At 40.6% G+C, this 21,402-nt stretch overlaps 1 protein-coding gene across 2 annotated transcripts in view; it reads right to left on the bottom strand.

Moving 5' to 3' along the window:
- Window positions 1-247: 247 nt before the first annotated feature.
- The window catches only part of Mxi1 (MAX interactor 1, dimerization protein), a 44,062-nt gene continuing 22,907 nt past the window's right edge, over window positions 248-21,402 (bottom strand). For both annotated transcript variants that reach the window (XM_013017843.1, XM_013017844.1), the window contains exons 4-6: window positions 3,357-3,471; window positions 2,548-2,719; window positions 248-631 (exon numbers count right to left, since the gene is read on the bottom strand). In XM_013017843.1, coding sequence (XP_012873297.1) covers window positions 468-631; window positions 2,548-2,719; window positions 3,357-3,471 — 451 coding nt within the window. In that variant the 3' untranslated portion in view covers window positions 248-467. The remainder of the gene's footprint in view (window positions 632-2,547; window positions 2,720-3,356; window positions 3,472-21,402) is intronic.

Raw genomic sequence — 21,402 nt, 5'->3', positions numbered from 1 at the left:
TCTTTTAGCTATGCAAAAATAATGCCTGATTATCTCGTCCTTTCCTTACTATAGGTTTGATTTTGTTTCTAGGGCCATCACGTTCAGGAAGGGCTCATAACCACATCCTTCAATGTGTCTGCTCAGTACAATATGACCCAAGTAGAAAAGAAAGAGGATGGAAGCTGCACTGTCCTCTTAAATCAACTACAACTCAAGACAATTTCACACACATTTTCTGCTGCCATTAGAAACTGTGGTTTTCCCCCCCCCAATATGAATGAATATTCGGAATATTTGTTCTGCTGGGGAGGCTCTACTCCACTTTTGCTAGTAAGTATTTGCTTAAATACAGGTCTGTTGACCCTTTTGTTCAAGTATAGTTTTGTGTAGTTCTAAAGGAGACTGCATCATGAACCCAGTTTAAGAGATTGGATTGGATTGGCCCAGTGAATATTTTGCCCTGCACTGTTACATCATGCTGGGTTCTAGGAAGTGAAGGAAAGTTTGACACTGGCACTGGAGTAACCCTCGTCACTCCCAATACTCTGCAGGCTGCTGTGGTCATCAATGTCACTGATGCTGGTGGTACTTATATTGTCCACTTCTCCATGGGAGAACTCTGTGCTTTCAACATCCACTTCAATTTCCTCTGCCAAAGGAAAGGAAAAGAACATGAATAATCCGTATGTGCACCTTCAAAAGTTAAAAGGCAGGGGGAAGAAGCAGTTATCAAGTAAACATTATACAATAGGCTTATTATTAGTGATCTCTGGAGAATGGGGGGAACTGAAGGTGAAGAAACAGGTCTGTTTTCCACAAAGGAGGATGTCTGTATACAATGGTGGTCTTAATTTAGGCAGCAAGTTTACTAAAACCCTTTGACGCCGGTCCGTCTAGACCTCCCACTAAAAGCATTTGGCCTATTTGGAAATTAATACTTAATATTAAAAGATCCCAACCCAAGTGGTTTAACACATCTGTTTTGCATTAAACAAAAAAGCAGTTGTTGGTGCTGTTTATTAATCAAGGTTTCCTTAAAGTATGTGGAGTGGGGTGGGATGAGGGTGAAGAGAAAAAATTGAGAAACAGGCAAAGCATCCAAGAGGCCTTTGATAGTACCATTCTACAGATCCATCTGCAGTTTACCTTTTTTGGTGCTGGTACTGGGCTTAAAGTTGGCCTGGGTGCTGTCTCTTAGTGTTTTTGTTTGTTTGTTTGGGGTTTTTTTTTGCTCAAGACTGGTACTCTCCCACTTGAGCCACAGATCCACGTTCAGCTTTTTGGTAGTTAATTGGAGATAAGAGTGTCATGAACTTAGGGCTGGGAAGGTGGCTCAGTGGTAGAGCACTTGCCTTGCATGCTTGAGGCCCTGGGTTCGATTCCTCAGCACCACATACGCAAAAAGAAAAAAGCCGGAAGTGGCGCTGTGGCTCAAGTAGTAGAGCGCTAGCCTTGAGCTGAAGAGCTGAGGGACAGCACCCAGGCCCAGAGTTCAGGCCCCACGACCGGACCCAAAAAAAAAAAAAAAAAAGAGTGTTATGAACTTGTCTGCCTGGTCTGGCTTTGAACCTCAACCCTCAGATTTTAGCCTCCTGGGTAACTGGGATTACAGGCCTGAGCCACAGGTATCTGGATTAAACTTCTTTACTGTTTGGCAACTAAAATAAGCCAGTCAAATATATTTGCATTAAATATAGCTTGAAGCCTCCCCCTACATTTTTTTCTTTTAGCTGCGCTAGAAACTGAACCCGAGTCTCTTGCACGCCAGGCAAACCCCCTGTCACTCTGACACTGAGGTGGTGGTAGCTACAGATGGGTAGAAAATAAAACTCAGACCCTTTCTCTTTTGGTTGACTTTTGTTTCTTAATTCTGCCAAAGACAAATGCTGTAGGAGAAGTGAAAGAAGTGAAGGGTGCTGTATTCTCAGACAAAAATCACTATCACTGGTAAACAAGATATAACATCAGTGCATCTTTCTGACATACTGAATCCAGGGACACATGATCATTTCTGTGATACTTCTTGCCCAAATGTATACCGTCAGTCTAATGATTTGAAAACATGCAAAACAAAAAAATCCTCCAATCAAGGGGTACTGAATAAAACTGGGCCAGTACTCTGCAAAAGAATTCTAGTGCTCTGGGGGACTCCACCCTAGGATCCTAGACCAGACAAAGGTTAGTAGTGGAATTTGAACTCATAATCAAGAGATTACTTATTAGTATTCTATCAGTGTTCACTTCTTGGCTTCAATAACTACTATATGAGAGAATGCTGGAGGGAGGATAGATAACTCAAGATTTTCCATGGAAAACTTGTAAAATAGAAAAATAAAACCAAAATTCTGTAAGTTCACCAAGTTACTACTAGACAGTCTGATCAATAAAACCTAGAATGAGTTGGGCTTTCGTTTATTTTAGAGTGTGCTTGCCTAACAATTGTGAGGCCCTGAGTTTGATCCTCCCCCCCTCTCCCCCAAAATAAACAAAACCCAGAATGTTACACTGGCTAAAAAGGCAACCCACCTTCCCTAAATCCAGACAGAGGAGAGAAACACTGCCTACCTCGCTCTGAATCAGAACGATCTGAAGAAATAGTCGATCCAATGCTGTCCATTCGTATTCGTTCCATCTCTTGAGGACCCTGCAGCTGTTCCAGTCTCCGCTTTAAAAATCTCTGTTCTCGTTCCAAGTTCTCAAGCTGGTGCTGGCTCTTCCTTTCAGCTTCTTCAAGTTTCTAAAATGACGAAATATTTACATTTGTGTGTAGTCCAATACAAACATTAAAACATTGCTACATAACATCTTAAAAGGGGTCTTTGGCAGAGAAACATGAATGAACACACATCTATATGTGATTGTGTGTGTGTATATATATATATATATGTGTGTGTGTGTGTGTGTGTGCCTATGTATATAAAAACATAAAGAAGTTACATTTTAAATATTTTAAATATATTTCCTTTATTGTCTATGAATGCTACATTACTTGAGAAAAATAGAATTCTAAAAGTCTGTAAAGGAATCCCCACAAAGGGAAAAGCACTCACTCTGCAGTGTGATGGAAAAATACTGAGGCACACAGCCAAATAAAGTCATGTCCACCAGAGGGCACAATTGCCTTCCTTCTGAGTATAAGGAAGCGAATTGTTATTTTCCTAGTGTTCTCAGCTCTTCTTCAACTGGCCATTGTCACAACAACCAGGTTAGGTTACTCCAATATTAGCTGGCCAGTTTCTAGAAAGATTCTTCTTGAGGTCAATTATTAAAGAGAGCATGGTAAGCTAGCTGATTTATGTAAATAGGAATCATTGCTAATAATTAAACCCGGGCCCTGAGAAGCATATGCCAATGCACAAAGTAGACATTCTCACCTTGATGTGTGCTTTGGCTTTGTTGAGCAAACCAAGTGTTGTGTGCCTGGTGCAGTCTGGTCCTAATGGAATCAGAACTTTTAAGCGTTCTAAACATAGGCGCAGATGAGCTCGTCTAAGAAAGACAAAAAGGCAAAAAAAACAAAAACAAAAACAAAAAACTTAGCATGGTCCAGACACTCTACTAGAAACACTGAACCTATGGTAAAGACAATTCAGAATTTGGAGTAATTTACCTTATAATCATGTTATACCTCTAATTCTTCAAAGTATCTACAAGTATAGGGGTACCTGCATTTCTGTTGTACTCTGTAGACACCAGTCATACTATAATCCCAACGGTAATCTCTTTGGGGGTTGCTTTATTTTTTAAGCTACCCCATACACTCTCCAATGTATTAATATGTACATATAAAAACATACTGGAGCTAGGCACCAATGGCTCATACCTGTAATCCTAGGTGCTTGGGAGGCTAAGATCTACAGATCATGATTTGAAGCCAGCCCAGGCAGAAAGTCTGTGAGACGCTTATCTATGATTAACCAGCAAAAATCTATAAATGGAGCTGTGGGACAAGAGATAGAGTAGTAGCTTTGAGCAAAATGTCCCAAGGACATTGCCCAGGCCTTGAGTTTAGACTCCAAGAATGGTATGTGCACACATGCACACACAGGAGCAATTGTAATCAATTTTGAATGCCTAAAACCACAAGCTAGAGTACAAGTTTCACAGCTATGGTACTCCAAGGAGGTATAAAAGTCTCAAAAGTTTGTACTACTCCTTTTCCTCTCTTCTTTTTTCCCTTCCTCTTCTCTCTCTCTCACATACATTCCTTCTTCTCTTTACTATATATACCTATTAGGTCAAACTGTATGTACTTCCCCATCCACAATCATTTCTCATTTTATAAAAAGGGCAATTTGAGCCAGGCGCCAGTGGCTCACGCCTGTAATCCTAGCTACTCAGGAGGCTGAGATCTGAGGATCACAGATCAAAGCCAGCCCAGGCAGCAAAATCCATGACACTCTTATTTCCAACTAACCACCAGAAAAACCAGACGTGGTGCTGTGGCTCAAAGTGGTGGAGAGCTAACCTTGAGCAAAAAAACTCAGGGTCAGCGCCCAGGCAGAGTTCAAGTCCCACAACCACTACCACCAGCATATATGTGTATGTATGTATGTGTGTATATACATATATATACATGTATATATATATAGATACACACACACACACACACACACACACATATATATATATATCCTGTGGTTAAGTCTAGCCAGTAAAACAACAGTCCATAAAATACTCTCCATCTTCCTAAGTGTACCAGTTCATTAATTTTTATTTTTCTCTCTCTCAACTAGCTTCCACTTTTGTACCCAAGGGAAACAGGTGACAGAATCCTCTTACTAAACATCATTGTATTCTCTGGTCCACCTGTACTGTGTGAAAGCTGAGAGACATATTTCTTGGATGTTGTGGCAGAGGGCTTCATGGATTCACCTTCCCTGAACCAGGAACCATGAGCATGGAATTGAGAGCATTCTGGTACATACGTTTATCCTAAAGCAATACCAGAAGCCATCTTTGGGTCTGTGTTTCATAACATCGAGCATCATCCATCAGATAAACAGAGTATCTGAAACTAGAGTACATACATGGCAGGTGCCCTGAACTCCCTAAGCAACCATAACCAAACTTTTAGCAACTGTCCACACTGCTTCGGGAACAAATACATCTTTTGTTTTCTCCTCCAAGAGAACAAAACAGTTTCAAGAACTCACCAAACTATGCTTTCCCTGTGTTAATACCACAGGAAAAACATGCCAAGTGAAAATGTCAAATGCTAGCGATTTCAAAGCGGGTAGGGGACAGTGGTAAGCAGCCAGCTGCACCACTGATAAGCAAGGATGATGACAAGCCATGAGGTCAGAGGTCTGGCTGATGAACTGTCCCCATTCTTGTAGCACCTACAGTCCAATCAGTCAAGGCTCCATGAGAACTGCCACTCCAAATGATGTCTACTGAGCAATCACTTCAGGCCTAATGCTTGGCTTCAGGCTGAAACCTGCCAAACTTGTTGCGGCTACAACAATGTTTTCATTTTCTCTACAAGGTGCATCAATGGATTTCCCATTAATGACATTCAATAATTTTAAAGTCACTCTATTTCTCTGCTATGGGACCTAAAATCTCTTAAGACGGGAAATGCCACAGGAGCAGATTGATCTTTCTGTGACAGGCAAAAACAAAAACAGAAAAATCTCATGCAAAGTAAAAAGTCCCTCTGAATCCCTCCTTAGGAGGACTGTCACACTGCCTGACAACTGCACTAGTAGGCTAATGACTAGAAGGCGAGAGAAACTGCGGGTTCTCTTGCCAATACCCAGAGGCTCCACTCTGAACTTAAACTCCTACAAATGTTAACAGAGCAACTAGTAAAATTCACAAGGAGCATGTTGTAAGAATTTTTTTCAAATTACTTAACTCCAGAAATTTGGTACACAGTAGATTTATCTTTCACATTTTAGTCTTAAGAAACATGAAACCGATTCTTTACTATAATTCCACATTAAGAACAAAAAGAGTGAGATGATTTTCTGTTTTGTGAGAGACTAAAACCTACCCTAAAAATAATGTAGGGCTGGTAAGGTAGCTCAGTGGTGCATCATGTTTGCTTAGTATGCACAAGACCACAAGTTGGATCCTCAGCACTAAAAAAGAACAAACAAACTGCAGGGTGCAGACAAAAAACAAAAACAAACCCTAACGTCATATTAAGTCTTTTTTTGCTCTTTTAAAGAACCTGGCCTGGCATGGTGGTGACACACACCTGCTCCAGAGGATTGCGGTTCAAGGTCAGCCCAGGCAAAAAGGTAGTCAGTAAACTGGGCATGGTGGTATGTTTCATAATCCTAGCTACACAGAAGGCGTATGTAGGAGAGTTGCAGTCAAGAGGCTAGACCTGGGCAAAAAAGTGAAACCAAATCTCAAAAGGAATGGAAGGACTGGAGGCCTGGATCAAATGATAGTGTCTGTCTAGCAAACCTGAGGCCCTGAGTTCAAAATCTATTCATGCCTCCCCCTAAAATTCAGTTGTGCTTATTACATGACTTTTGTGTTCTCAGCACCATTTCAGACATCTGCCTGGTTGGGAAAGGTGAAAAGGTGGAAACTTTAATAAGAGCTTATAACCCAAAACTTGGCACGATAGTAACAAGCGTTTAATCCCAGCATTACAGAGGTTAAGGCAGGGTGAGCAAGAATTTGACGTCAGTCTGGAGTATATAATGTGTTCGAGGCCAGTCTTAGCTATATAGTAAGCCTCTGTCTCAAAAAATAAAAGTTAGTGAAATAAAAAGGTTAGAATGCAGACTGCAGAACAAAGCCTTCTCTTTTCTTTCATGATGTCCATACTGCAGTGAGTCATGCAGATATCAAGGATGATGGAATGTGAATAAATGCAGAGAGTGTTAGTAGAGAAGGCAGACTTGTAAAAGAAGCACCAGCTTTACTTTGGATGGAAGGATACTGAATTTGTCTACAAAGGAGCAAGGATTCCCAGGTAACTGAAAGAGGATGGAAAGGACCTAAATTTGTAGAAGGGGACCAAATATAAAATCTAAGATGAAAAATATCTAGGGCTGGGAAGTTAGCTCAGGGTAAGTGTTTGCCTTGCATGCGTGAGGCCCAGGGTTCAATTCCTCGGCACCACATAAGCAGAAGTGATAGCCTTGAGCCGAATTGTTGAGGGGCAACGCCCAGGCCCAGAGTTCATGTTCCATGACCAACACCAACAAAAAAACTAATTTATAAACCTAAGACTAAATTCAAAATTTCATTCAAGAGCCAACAATGAAACTGGCATTCTATAAGGAAACAGCAACTATGCTTAACAGCCTGGGGATCATGGAGATATATCTGGGGATTGCCAATAAATCATGTATATTTATTAAGTAATAAATCAGGGACTAGTCAGACCAAGAGGTGAGGTTTAATGTCTGAATGAACAGGAAAGGCAGAAGTCCCTCTTCTATTTTTTTTTTTAGGCTACTATTAGACATTTCTCCAGTCAGATAATTACAAAGCATCTGTGAGACGCCTTGCATTATTCTCAGGGTAGGTTTTAGCCAGGCTACCTGCTTTCTAAGGACAGCACTGCAGCATGGACAGTGGTAAGAAGGGCAAGTGGGGGGAAGGGGGTTGGCTCTCCTGTGGGAGCTAAATGCGATCTCCAGTTTTTGCCCTGACAAATAAGCAGATATTTGGAGAGGAGAATAACAGCGGGTCGGTGGCAGTTGAAGGGCAGCAGCTGGCCCAGCGAGAGCCACACTACTCAGGCTTCCCTTCAATGACTGCGTTTCCACATGCGATTCCACTCCACACAGGGGAAATGTACCCTTCCACGAGCCATGGGTATCCCGTGACTATAAACTGGAGCGCATTACATTCTCCTCCATGAATGTACTTTCTCTTGACTGTGTCAATAGCTGGAAGAAGGGACGAACGGCAAATTCATCCCCACTGTGCTGCCGCTCCCTCCTCTTTCTCCCATAGGCTCCTTGTTGGTAACCAGATTGCAAGCTCAGCCACCAGTGACCTAGAAAGGTGTATGTTTTGATGCCATCTGGTCTTTTCTTTTTCTGGCCTTTATTCTCATGTGATTGGTGGCTTGGCACCACCTGTAAGGAGTTGCCAAACCCAGGGGCTTTAAGACTTTGGGAAAGGAAAGAAGAAGAGACAGGCAGGCAGAAGAAGGTTGGTTCAATTTAAAAATCCTTATTCACTGAGGAAAAAATATACAAGCAGTCTAACACTGCAGAATTTATGGAACTACAGCTGATGGAAAATGATCCAAAAAAAAGTTTAGACTTCTAGTTAGCGGTTATGTAACTTATTTAACAGGTATACTCCTAAACACAGGGAAAACCCCACAGAAGCAACACTGCTACATCTTTCCTGAATAAGCATGGGGAAGGCAACGCAAAGTTAGGGTTGGACACTGCAGCTAGGAAATGAGCTGGTGGAAAACCCCTGTCTCCTTACTAGGAGGGGGATGGGGCTAAAGCATGCAGAGACTACCGCGGGTTTCCAGTTCCAAAGACACTTGGAAGTCTGTTTTAAAAAGAGGTTTAAAGGAGCTCACTGGAGGACAGGGCAATTCCCAACTACCTGTTAGGAAGAAAGAGCCTATCAAAACTGCCCACACCCACAAAGCAGGCAAACAAACCCCTTATGGGAAAAAAGAACAATTAGTGTGTGTTTGGCTTTTATTTTGGTAGACTGGGATCATTTTTCCCTGAAGGAACCCGTGTTGCTTTTGCGTTCAAAGTCTGTAAACTTTACTGCCAAAGCGCCATATCACAGAAAATAATGGGAAATGATTTTGCTATAAATGAGGTATTCTAAAGCGCAGTTATATCAATTACTAGAAGCACAGCATTATAGGAGAGGAAAAATATTCGCTTTCAGAAAAAAAAAAGTTGCAAGAATCTTACGACCGACCGTGTTTTTCATTGCTTGTTTTTCAAGTCCTCTCTGGAAACACTAATCCCCCTGCCCAACAATAAGAAATCTAACCCTGCCAGGACCCACAAACCATCCATTGGCTGGGGCTGTTAGAGGCCCAGTCCTTTCTTGGAACTTGCTTGTCTTTCATTCCTCCACTACAGGATAGCAAGACTTTGCCAAGTAACTAAATCAAAATGGAAAACAAGTCAAATGATAGGGACAGTGCTTGTATTTTCCTCTTCACTGAAAGTTACGCAAGGGGCTCTGAGTCCTTTATGAGCCACATTCTTCAAAGCTGCAATGGCTTGTGGCCAGATTTCTGAAATGCTCTCTCTCTCTTTTGCTCAAAACAGCAGCTAGCTGCTTCTCCTACACTGTCTATACCGACTTCCTCTAAAGTATAGTATGTTGAGAATCTCTAACACACACACACACACACACACACACACACACACACATCATCTGCCTACTTGCATGAACATATTTAAAGTGGATGCAGATGAGCTGAGCATACTTCTGAACTTTACTCAGAAGACACACATGATCTGTGTATGCTGTTTACAAAGTATGGAGGCTGACAAGCCACTCCTTAAAATAACACTTGATAATTATATGTTTCACACACGACTTATACATTATCTACTTTACAGAAAATAAACAGAATATTAATTCCCAGGTGGGAAGTTAGTAAATGGCATCCATCTCCCTAGCCAGACTTGACTGTGGTGGTCATGGGATTCCATACAGGAGTAAAAGTAGAATAGCTGGAACCTCCTCTCTCACTTTTCAAAAAGAAGCTATTTCTGCTTAATAAGCTTAATTGGTATCTTGTAGAATAAGCAAATAGGAATATCACAAAGTTTACAATGAAGTTGCAAGTTATACAGTATTATATATACTACATCATAGTGCAAATTAGTTATACTGTCAACCTCAGAAAGATCTATATACAAATAAGAATGAAAATCAGTTGCTACACATGTTTTTCTTGGAAGGCTAAGTATGTGGCTGGGGCTGGAGCTGAGGCCTCACACCTGCTCGGCAGACACCTGAGCACTTGCGCCACCTCAGCCCTTTTATTGCCTGGATTATTTTCCATGCACTGGGCTAGCCTCAGATGGAGATCCTCCATGACCTACTTACCAGTTGAGATGTGGTCTCTCTCACTAACTTTTTGTCTGGGCTGACCTTGAATCACTTCAGCCATCTTTCCAGCTCTTGGGAGCATTTGGGGGTTTTGTTTTTTTAATTTCTGATTCCTACTTCCTGTGTGAGGAAACAGTTCTCTTCCTTCTCCACTTCTTACTTTAACCTTGTCTCACACTCAATTTCCTGCTAAACCTTTAAAATGAAATAAAATAAAGAAAACCATGTTTGTTTGTTTTTTTGACAAAGTCGAGGCAGCTCTAAGGGCAGAGAATGTTCCGCTACGGTACTCAACACTGAGCGGCTAGCATTCGAAGCTATAATGTAAAATATGGCCCCTCTCTTAAAAGGCATCATTTTCTCAAAACACTTGGGAGAAAATACTTTCATGTGAAAATAAGCACACATAACAGACTTTTGAATTTTAAAACTTGAAGTAAACTTCATTTCATACCACATCTAGGGACCTCCAGAAATCTATGTTCCAATGCTGCAGTGAAATGGCTACAAATCACCAGTCGAGTTTTGGACTTCAGAACATTTCTGGCTCATGGCTGAGATTATAGCGCAAATATTTAGAGAAGGGAGAAGGAGGGAGCAGAGCGAGGAGGTGTGAGGAAGGAGAGCGGTGCGAGGGGGAAAGAGATGGTACATTTTTTCCAGTCCACAGCCAAACTATCATTTCCTCCTCGAGACCTTTCTTTTCATATTCCTTCTTCAGGTAATTAACATTTGACTTTTATATTAACCATATTGTATTTTAATTGAGATAAAATACACACTTTCAATCATTTCCACATTTCTAATAGTAAATGAATGGCTGGTATACAGTACAGAGAAAAGATAGAACAATTTCTAGTGGATGTTTCTGGAATACTCTTAACTAACCAAAGATGAGGCAACAAACATACAGCATAATCAGGTCAGCATTTGTGGGAGATCTTACACATGGCTCACGAACACCAGAACTTGAAACACCTGTGTTATTGCGGGAGCCTCTGAGGTCACTAATGAATAGTAAGGTGCACCTACCTGAGAGAGAGGGGCAGTCTTAACCTAAGTCCTGATTATAACTCACATTTCTTCTACAGTGAAGCAGAGGGCTTAGGAACTATAGCATTATGCCAGAATGACTTTAGCAAAGCATTTACAGGGACCAGGACAATAATGCTAAATGAAATGGAGGGTCGTTGTTTTTTAATCCAGTTTTCTATCACCAATGTCAACTTTCTGACCTTATTAATAGGCCTCCTAAAGAGTGAGAAATTTGAACTAAATTCCAGTTTGGCCTCTGTTCCAGCTGTTGTTCAAGTAGTGGTGCCAATATCAAGTATAATGCCAGGAAGACAATCACTAAGGAGAAAATCGGAAAGAAATGGCTAAGAAACCCAGTATGAATGGAAACCTAAACACTCTACAATGCAAGGAAGAAGAGACACGAAGCAACTTTTTATCTCATCTTTACATGAGAAGCTAGCGTTTGCATGGGTTTACAAGACCCCTACCTGCTGATCAGTGGAAGACAGTGCAGAGCACAATCATTCTGATTTGCATTCATCTCTAAGGAAAACTTGACTTCTCTTCCTTCCTCTTTTTTCTAAGATTGTTATGTAGTCCAGGCTGGCCTGACACTTGTGCTCTTCTGCCTCTATTTCCAAAGTGTTAGAATTACAGGTGTGTACTACCAACACACCCTCAAGTCTTCACTTTTGCCAGCTTAAAAAAAATAAAGCCCATGTTCTTCACTGGAGCTACTACCGGTACCTCCAAAATGCTTCAACAGAAATTGTTTATTTTATGTCCATTCTATGAAAATTTAGTTTCTGCACATTTATTCCCCCTGCCCTTATCTGTTGATAGGATTCGGTCCCGTCCCCCCCCCCCACCCCGGCACCCTGCTGCGCCCCCCCTCAACCAAAACCAATCTAGATCATTCATTCATTCATTCATTCAACATACTTCTTCTATCACACAAGAACTTTCTGTATTCCAAGTTTCAAAGTCTGGGAAATAGGGCTACATCACTGGAGAAAACAGTGGCAATTTGTTCTAAATACAAAATAGCTTATTTTCTTTTGGCAACTCTCCAGGGCTTTGGGTAGAGAGAAGGCTACTCCTCTCTGGAGAGAGCAGGCTCTGAATCTGGACTACCATCAAAACATAGCTGTGGGTGGGAGAGATTTTTTTTTAATTATTTATCTTTCACATCAGTTTGGAAACAGATTTTTTTTTTTAAATCTTGCCTTCGAACCCTTTCTACTGTTTGGCCTTTTGTTAGTGTTCACCCCATCCTGGCAGCCCTCACTGGCCAATTTAATGGTACCAAGGGGCTGAGAAGTATTCTGTCCAAAGGAAAAAGCATTCTCTCACAGGGACTGGGGAGGCAATCTGCAACCACAACAGTAGCTACTTGTTAATTTTCTATTTGAAACCCAGTGATGTCAATAGCATTGTACCCCGCCAGCCACCATGGGGTAAAGTACATTTTGAAACCAAAACAAACTTCGTACGTGCTGGCAAGTCAGATACCAGACACAGTGACAACGCGCTGTAAAACACGACCCCAGTTTTATTAGGAGACACTGCACATAAGAAGCAAGTCTGTTCTACAGAAGCTTAAGTTGCTCCCAGTGGGATTGCTTTATTAAATCAAATTATTGTCCAGGATGAAGGAGAGAAATGAAGAAATAGTTACCGATCTCTAATAAAATGGCAACCTCACATTGCACAAACAGCCTGCTTCGAAGAATTCTTTGTAATGGAACTGTTCAGTTACGTATGTTTTACTACTTTTGGAGCTGTTCATTTAGAAGGATAAAATGAAAATAATCAAGTCTGTCTTTACACATGGTCCCACTAATCAGATGTGATCTTATCGTTTAGGAGGAAAGATATCTTTCCTAACAGGAACATGAGTATTGGGGTCTAAGAATTAATGGATCCTTAGAAGCTTTGCCCTGTGTAGGAGGACCTGAGAGGGAGAACCTCAGTGGGAAACAGCTAGTCATCTGCCAAATCAGTCAAGCCAGCAAGAGATTATGCTTTCAAGTCCCATGTTAGCACAATTTCCCCCAAATCAAAATGTAGGGTTTTTTGGTGCATTTGTTTTGGAGTGGTAGAGGGGATGAAATTTGGAGCAGGAGAAAGAAAACAAAGAGCAATTGTTGGTTAGTGCATCTTGTTCTGTTCTGTTTAATAAATGCTGAAACATTTTTATTGGCTATTTGGAACTCCTGGAAAAATAAAATTCACAGAATTTAAAATATGCTATAGTAGTTCCTGATAACAACAGAGAACTGATGTTTGTGTGTATTTTTATTTCTGTTCTGAGTGCTCTCTTCTATGATACCTTACCAGTTTGTTTCTTTTCTAGTCACAAGGGCCCAAGTGAAGGGTAGTCTTTGGGTTACAGCTGGGGGCAGGCCAGCCTAACAGCAGTTGGCCTTGATGCTGGGCAGCTCAATCGTTTGGTAACCCACAGGGCACTGACACTCGAGCAATTTCAGGCAGGCAGAATGTGAACATGATGTAAGAACTACTGTACTATACTGTTTACAACCCTTCTGGAAGGGAAAGGTGTAAAATGGGCTAACAACAATTACAATAATTTCCTAAATACACTTACTTTTATTTTTTTCTTATTTTAGGCCTACATTTATTTACTAAGTTACATATTTACTTATTTATTGTGCCAGTCATAGGGCTTGAACTCAAGGCCTGGGCATTATCCCTAAGCTTTGTGCACAAGGCCAGCACTCTACCACTTGTGCCACTACCCAAACTGGTTACTTCCAGCTTGTTGTTGGTTAGTTGGTTATGAGTGTCATGAACTTTCCTGCCTTGGCTGGCTTTGAACATGGATCCTCAGATCTTAGCCTCCTGAGTAGCTAGGATTACAGGCATGAACCACCAGTGCCCAGCCTGAAAGGTAAACTTTTATCTAGTGGAAGAATAGATTCAGGTTATTGCTGGATCACAGGATTAAAGTCTGTGATTTGCTTCTATTTATATTTGTCTAAATATTAGTCTGAATCTCTTGAAATGTTCAGAAATCAGAGGAATCAAAGCTCACGGTTTTGTTTTTTTTAATGATTCCAGCCTCAGCTTACCACTATTACAGTTTCCTGTTCAAGGACAGCTTCACGAGTTTTGTTTACATTTATTTGTTAACTGACAAATAAATGATAACTGAACACTTTGATTCTATTAGGAGCTCAGAAGAATAACCTCAAAAATGAATGTAGTTTCATGGATTTGGAAAAAAAGAGCTAGGGCAAGGGACCATATTCAATTTTACTAACACAGTCCCTGCGATTCCTTATAGCGATGTTGTGGTTTTCTAAGTAAGTGCCAACAAAAGAATAGACAGAAGAGGAAGAGGAAGGAGGAAGGAAAAAAAGAAGACAATGACAATGACTAAAGAAGAGGGTAGAATCTGGAGATAAACTTTGCCAAATTTAACTCCATTTCCTTTCATACACTGAGGTATGAAAGGTTTAATGCATCCTGCAAGCTCACCAACACCTTTCAACTCATACAACAAAACCTATTTGAAGGATCCTTTCAAATGGTTAAAAATGAGACACACACACACACACACAAACACACACACACACTCGCGCAGCAGTCCTGGGTTTTGGACTCAGGGCCTGGGAGCTGTGCCTGAACATCTTTTGCTCAAGGCTAGTGCTCTACCAATTGAGCCACAGTGCCACTTCTAGCATTTTCTGAATAGTTTATTAGAGATAAGAGTCTCATGGACTTTCCTGCGAGGCCTGACTTCAAACTGCAATCCTCAGATCTCAGCCTCCTGACTTAGCTAAGTGTACAAGCCTGAGCCACCAGCATCCAGCTAAGACCCAATATTTATTTAGTATTTCCATCTAAAAACACCAGTATTTCTTAAACTTTGAAAGCAGGCAGACCACGCTCCCTCCCATGTGAGTAACACATGAGGCAAGAAATTCCAGCTGCTTCCAAGATGGCCAAAAGAGTCCAGTGTCACCAAACTCTCTTTAGGAAAAAGCCTTCTCCAGGACACAAATAGCAGCTCTGCAAAATCATTCAGCTCTCTGTCTAAATTGTGTTATGTTTACAAATGTTTTCACTGCAAAGATGGGGTTTCTAATTGAAATAGAACCTTATTTAGCAGAGACTGGATTTTTTTGTCCTTTTTTTTCTTTTTTACAGATTTGCTAAATACAAGCTGTTCTGTAAAGGAATAATTGTCAATCAGGCCAGAGTGAATCAGAATTGTAAAAGATACAGATATGACAGTCCTAGAGGAAAAAAATAGGTACAACTGGTCACCCCAATGATCAAAAGGACAGAGGGTGGTGTTCGTCAGCGACACCAAGGGACGGCTCATGGAAATCTATGATGGCAGGCCTCTACAGCAGTGGCCAGATATCCGCACCATTACCTATTTTTTTTAAAGCCTGAAAACTTCTCCTCCGAGTTTCCTTAATTTTAGTCAGTATGGTTTTGGTGAAGAAATCTAAGTGTACTTTTTCTTAATTTTCAAACTATCCTTATTCCAATTTAGTGACTGCATTTCTAGATTTGAAAGTCCTTATCATTCTCATTTAACTCTAGATAATTTTAAAAAGTCAGCTTTGCTCTCATTACTTCACGATAAAAGTACTGGAAAGCCAGGTGCCAGTAGCCCGGTGCCTCATACCTATAATCCTAGCTATTCAGGAAGTTGAGGACTGAGAATGGAGTTTGAAGCCAGCCAGGGCAGGAAAGTCTGTGAGACTTATCTCCAACTGACCACCCAAAAGCTGGCAGTGGTGCTGTGACTCAAGTGGCAAAACCCTAGCCTTGAGCAAAAAAGCTCAGGGACTGTGCCCAAGCCTTATTCAAGCCCCAGGATGTACACAAAGAAAAATTATTTTTCTGTGAAAAATACCGTTTGGAATAGCATAAACTCTCCTGTCAACTTCACCTTTTAGATAAACAAAAGTGTTGCAATTCAAAAAAAAAAAAAAAAACCTGACTAGGCTCTTCATTATAAATAGCCTACTAGAAATAAAATGAACATCTTCAATGGTGATCCAACATAGAATGATATTTGGGAGATTCCCCCTGCCCTCCAAGCTATAGAAGACTAATCTGTCCTAGGTAAAGTTTTCAGTTGTGTTCACTTAAGACTCCTAGGCCTGCAGCAACACAATCCCTACAAATAAAGGGAGAGCTAGAGCAGACACCTCTTCATAGGGAAAAAAAAAAACAGCCATTAAAAATAGCAAATGCTGCCTGGTACTGGTGGCTCACACTTGTAATCCCAGCTCCTCAGAAAACTTAAGATCTGAAGATCATGGTTCAAAGCCAGCCTGGGCAGGAAAGTCCGTGACACTCTCATCTCCAATGAACCACCAAAAAGCCGAAAGTAAAACTGTGGCTCAAGTGGTAGAGTGCTAGTCTTAAGCAAAAAAGCTCAAGGACAGCATCCAGGTCCTGAGTTCAAGCCCTAGGAACAAAAAGGCACACACACACACACAAAGGCAATGCTGTTTAGCTGTCACTACAGATATAGTAGGAAGTCCATAGTAGGAAGTAAGAGAATAAAAAAGCTGAACCCCATTCTCTAGGTGTACTTTTAGGCCCCAATACATTTTATCCCTGCTGAATACAAGTTCACTTTCATTCCAGAATAAGTGGCAAATTATACTTCCATGATTAAAAGAGCAAGAAAGATTCAAATATAGCATTTCTTCTTGAAAGCTCTTTCAAACAAACATACTGTAGGCACGACAATTTTGGCAAACTCCTAGGGAGAACCGTTCATATCACAGAAATAATCGTTCATGACTAAGCTGCTCACACTTGCTTCCATCCGGGCTACCTCCCGTTAGTTTACCTCAGCCCCCACCTGACACACAACTCAGCACTAATTACATACTTTCAAAATAATATCTTTTGTCTCTATCTAGTCAAGACAATAAATCCCCAGTAACTAGCACACAGTCCAATGCCTAATAAGTGCTTGTCAGTTGATCTGCAATTATCTTTAGGAGTTCTTTGTCAGTGCCAGGAACTAAGCCACTTCAAATGAACTCTTATGACCACCCAAAAATTTTGAATTAAAAATAAAAAACAAATAAACACATAATCTTAGCATTAATGATACATAGGACAGTTAAGAGATATTCACATACATATTTGACAATGATTTATTATTAGTCATTTCAGACTGAGTGTTCAAAGGAAGTTCAAAACAATCCCTAAATTTTCAAGATCAAGCTACTCAAGGGGCTGAGCTCTGAGCATCATGGTTCAAGCCAGCCTGGGCCCAAAAATTCTCATGAAACTCTTATCTCCAAGTACCAACTCAAAAAACCAGAAGCAGTGCTGTGGCTCAAAGTGGTAGAGTGCTTGCCTTGAGCAAAGGAGTTCAGAGACAGCACCCAGGCCCTGAATTCAAGCCTCACAACAGACAAAAATAGTAGCAATTTTTTTTTGAAGATCAAGTGACCAAGGAAGTATCTACATCAAACTCTTAGTTACTTTACCCAAAAGAGCAAAGGATAAGGGGAAAGGAAAGTGCTAGAGAGAAAGGCCAAAATACTACTAATAAAACTGCTACTAAAAAGATGAATGATCTTAACTACTATTTCTCACTACTGTCGGAGCTGTAATAGTATCCACCCTCTCCTTACTCAAGTTTTCTAAGCTCATGCAAAAATGTTGAGAAGCCCAGACACTGGTAGCCTACAGCTCTAGTCCTATCTACTTAGGAGGCTGAGATCTGCAAGACTGTGGTTCAATGCCAGTCAAGGGAGAGAAGTTTGTGAGACTCTGTCTCCAATTTACTAACAAAAGAACCCAGGCTATAAGCCAGGCATTAGTGGCTCATGCCTACAATCCTGCTACTCAGGAGGCTGAGATCTGAGGATTGTGGTTCGAAGCCAGCCTAGGCAGGAAAATCTGTGAGACTCTTACTCTAATTTAATTACAGAAAACGCCAGAAGTGGCAGTTGCTCAAGTGGTAGAGTGCTAGTCTTGAGCAAAAGGAGCTCAGGGACAGTGCCCATGCCCATAGTTTCAGCCCCAGAACTGGCAAAAAAAAAAAAAGCCAGGCTAGAGGCATCGTTCAAGTGGTAGGGTGTCAGCTGAGTGAGCAAGCTGGATCAGGCTCAAGGCCCTGAGTTCAAACCCCAGTACTGCCTCTGTCCAAAAAAAGTGTTGAGAAACTTGATGGAACATCACTTGAGTAGAAGGGTTCATATTGCAAAGTGAAGGTGCCAAACTCAAACACTATTTGCATTCTAGCTTTCCACATTCAAATTTAAGAACAGAAAGAGAATACAGTTTTTACCATTTTCAAAAGCTTCCACTGGGAAAAATACTACTATTTTTATTTTTTTATGTGTGTGCTAGTCTTTAAACTCAGGGCCTGGGTGCTATCTCTTAGCTTTTTTGCTCAAGGCTGTTTACCACTTGAGCCATACCTCCACTTCCATTAAAAAAAAATTATTTTAAAACTGAAGCACTAAATTAACAATACTAACTTAAATTAACTAAATTAAAAAACATTTTCTTTTCCATGCAAGTATTATTAAACACTGATCATAATTTTTAAAATAAAAATATTATTTGAATATGGCAGATTCTAAAGACAATTATAGTATGTGAACAATAATTTACAATAAGCAAATTCATATAAGAAGTCTTCAGATGGAAATTAAACATTTACTATTTCAAGAGTAGAGAAAGACAACCACTAACATCTTTCCTTCTAAGCATACTATATCAAGTGTGCTAATCATAAATGCTTTCTAAGTTTCTAATAAAATTCTCAGCAGAACAAGTCCAATATTCCATATTTGAAATTTACTAGTTACAGCTCAGCTTCTTTCCTACTTAAAAAACTCATCTTTAAGTTGGGTACCGGTGGCTCATGTGTATAATCCTTAGGATTATCCTCAGGAGTCTTGAGATCTGAAGATCGAAGTTCAAAGCCAGCCCAGGCAGAAAAGTCCGTAAGACATATCTGTAATCAACCAATGAAAGCTGGAAGTGGAGGTGTGGCTCAAGTGGCAGAGGGCTATCTTTGAGCGAACAAACTAAAGAACAGTGCATAGGCTGAGTTCAAGCTCTACTACTGGCACACGCACACACAACTCTAATTATTTCACAGCTTTTAAATGAGACAAACTCTTCACTTTTTTTTTAAACAAAGGAATCTATCTTTGTAAAGACAAAGATGTGTATAAGTATGTGTAATCACACACACACATACACATATACACACACACTTTTAAATTGGGGAATATGAGAATGGCTACAGATGCACACCTGTTAAGCATCAATGGATCATATTAGAAACAATTTCTATGGCTAGCAGCATATATATAAAGTCACAGCATTTTGTGATGCTTTCCTAAAGCTATTAATTCTAAACTAAGTAACATTAGCTTTTCAAGAAAAAAAAAAAAAGTCTTCCTAAGGCCCCGCCTAAGAACACTATTCCAGCTGAAATGGAAATTTCCATCTAGTTGTTTAAATAAGTCTACAGACTTTTAATGATGTCAAAGAGCTACAAATAATCAGAAGCAAAATAGGATTCACAAAACTGCAGATGAAAAATCAGAGAAGAGTCTGTATCTCAAAAGCAACCTGAAATTTAGCTAAGACGTTAATATTAAGTTATAGAACTATGTAGATAGACCAGGATGACAAATTCTGAAAGGCAAGACACATGGAAATTTCACACATCCTGAGGAAATGTTTTCCTAACAACAATAACAAAAAAGATCTGCCACAACTTCTATGCTCTTTACAGAAAAACTTTAATTCACAATTGAATTCCTTGGTCTCTGGTATCAATTCAAATATAGAAAGAAATGTGCCGTCATCTGTAAGCCAGCCCTCTCCAGAGGCCTTTGCCCACCTACTACAACGTGCGCAGAGTTCCTATCAGGGGCACAATCACCACATATTTGCTGTGTGGCTCATATTACCTACAATACCCTATGGGGACAAACTGTTCTCTGAAGCAGCAGTGGAGAACAAAGCTATTTTCCTTGGAAAGGGAAGATGTTTGTAGGGTTGCAAATACCTCTCTACATGCCTTCCTAAAATATTTTCTGTCTTCAAGTGGCAAGTTTCACCAAAAAAATAAATTAAAAAAAACCCAAAACAGGAAGAGTTAGGGGAGCACATTGGTGCATCTCATTTGGTATTAAAGCTTTTTTCCCTCCTCTCTTAATCTAACACAGCAAGCTATGCCACAAAAGCATTCATTGTTAACTCACTAAGTACCTGTTAGTCAAGGTACTTACTTTGAGTACTGAGGGCAAAGTACCGTGTCAGATACAAACACAAGTTACAATGCCTTCATGCTATGTATAAATCCAGAACGAACACACTTGATCTATGAAGAGGGAAAATGATAGCATAAAGTAGTGTGGGTTAAAGTTCATATAAGTGACAGAGTAAGTAAGTGATAAATGTTGAAAGCTCACTTTTGATGGTCAGGAAAGGCTTTGTGAAAAATATGCTGTATCTTTAGTGGGGGGGGGGGGAACCTCTCAGGAATCAGAAAACCTGGGCTTTAATCCTGCCTTAGTCACTAAGCGGCTTGGTTGGGCACACAATAGTCAGGGGCTTAAGTTTTGAGGGTAGACTGCATGATTTTCTAACATTCCTTTCTTCTTTATAATCTATGGAAATGAGTGGATAGGTCCATAGTTACTATTTAAAAATACTTTCCCCTTAGGTTCACAAGCACTCTTGCTACAAAAAACCCTACAAATAGATTAACATAGTTTCCTCACCCAGCATTGACAAGGATGCATCTCTTGTTTTTGAGAGACCCTCTCCAGGTAGCACAAGTTTACCTGGATCTTCCAGCCTCCTGCTCCCACATCTGGAGTTCTGGGATTACAAGTGCATATTGCCACCCCCAGCAAGTATATGGGTTTGACATGTATCTTTCCCACCCATGTGCATACATGGTTTTTGCTTTTGTTGTTGTTTGGGTTTGGTTTGTTTTTGTTGGTGGTGGTGGTGTGTGCATGTTGGTACAGGCCTCTAACTCAACTTGGCTTTTTTGCTCACAGCTGGAAATCTAACTACTTGAGTTACACTTCCACTTCCAGCTTTCTGCTGGCTTACTGGAGATCAGAATCTGGTGGGTCTCTGTGTGGGCTGGCTTCAAATGAAGGTCCCCCAGTCTCAGCCTCCTGAGTAGCTAGGATTACAGGTGTGAGCCATTCAAGTCCAGCTTGCTTTTTTTTTTTTTGGGTCCGGTCGTGGGGCCTGAATTCTGGGCCTGGGCGCTGTCCCTCAGCTCTTCAGCTCAAAGCTAGCGCTCTACCACTTGAGCCACAGCACCACTTCTGGCTTTTTTCTTTTTGCTTATGTGGTGCTGAGGAATCGAACCCA

The sequence above is a fragment of the Dipodomys ordii genome, unplaced genomic scaffold (assembly GCF_000151885.1).
Source record: "Dipodomys ordii isolate 6190 unplaced genomic scaffold, Dord_2.0 Scaffold36, whole genome shotgun sequence".
NCBI lineage: Eukaryota > Metazoa > Chordata > Mammalia > Rodentia > Heteromyidae > Dipodomys > Dipodomys ordii.
Note: the sequence above shows the minus strand (reverse complement) of the source record. Positions and strands in the feature narration are given on the sequence as shown.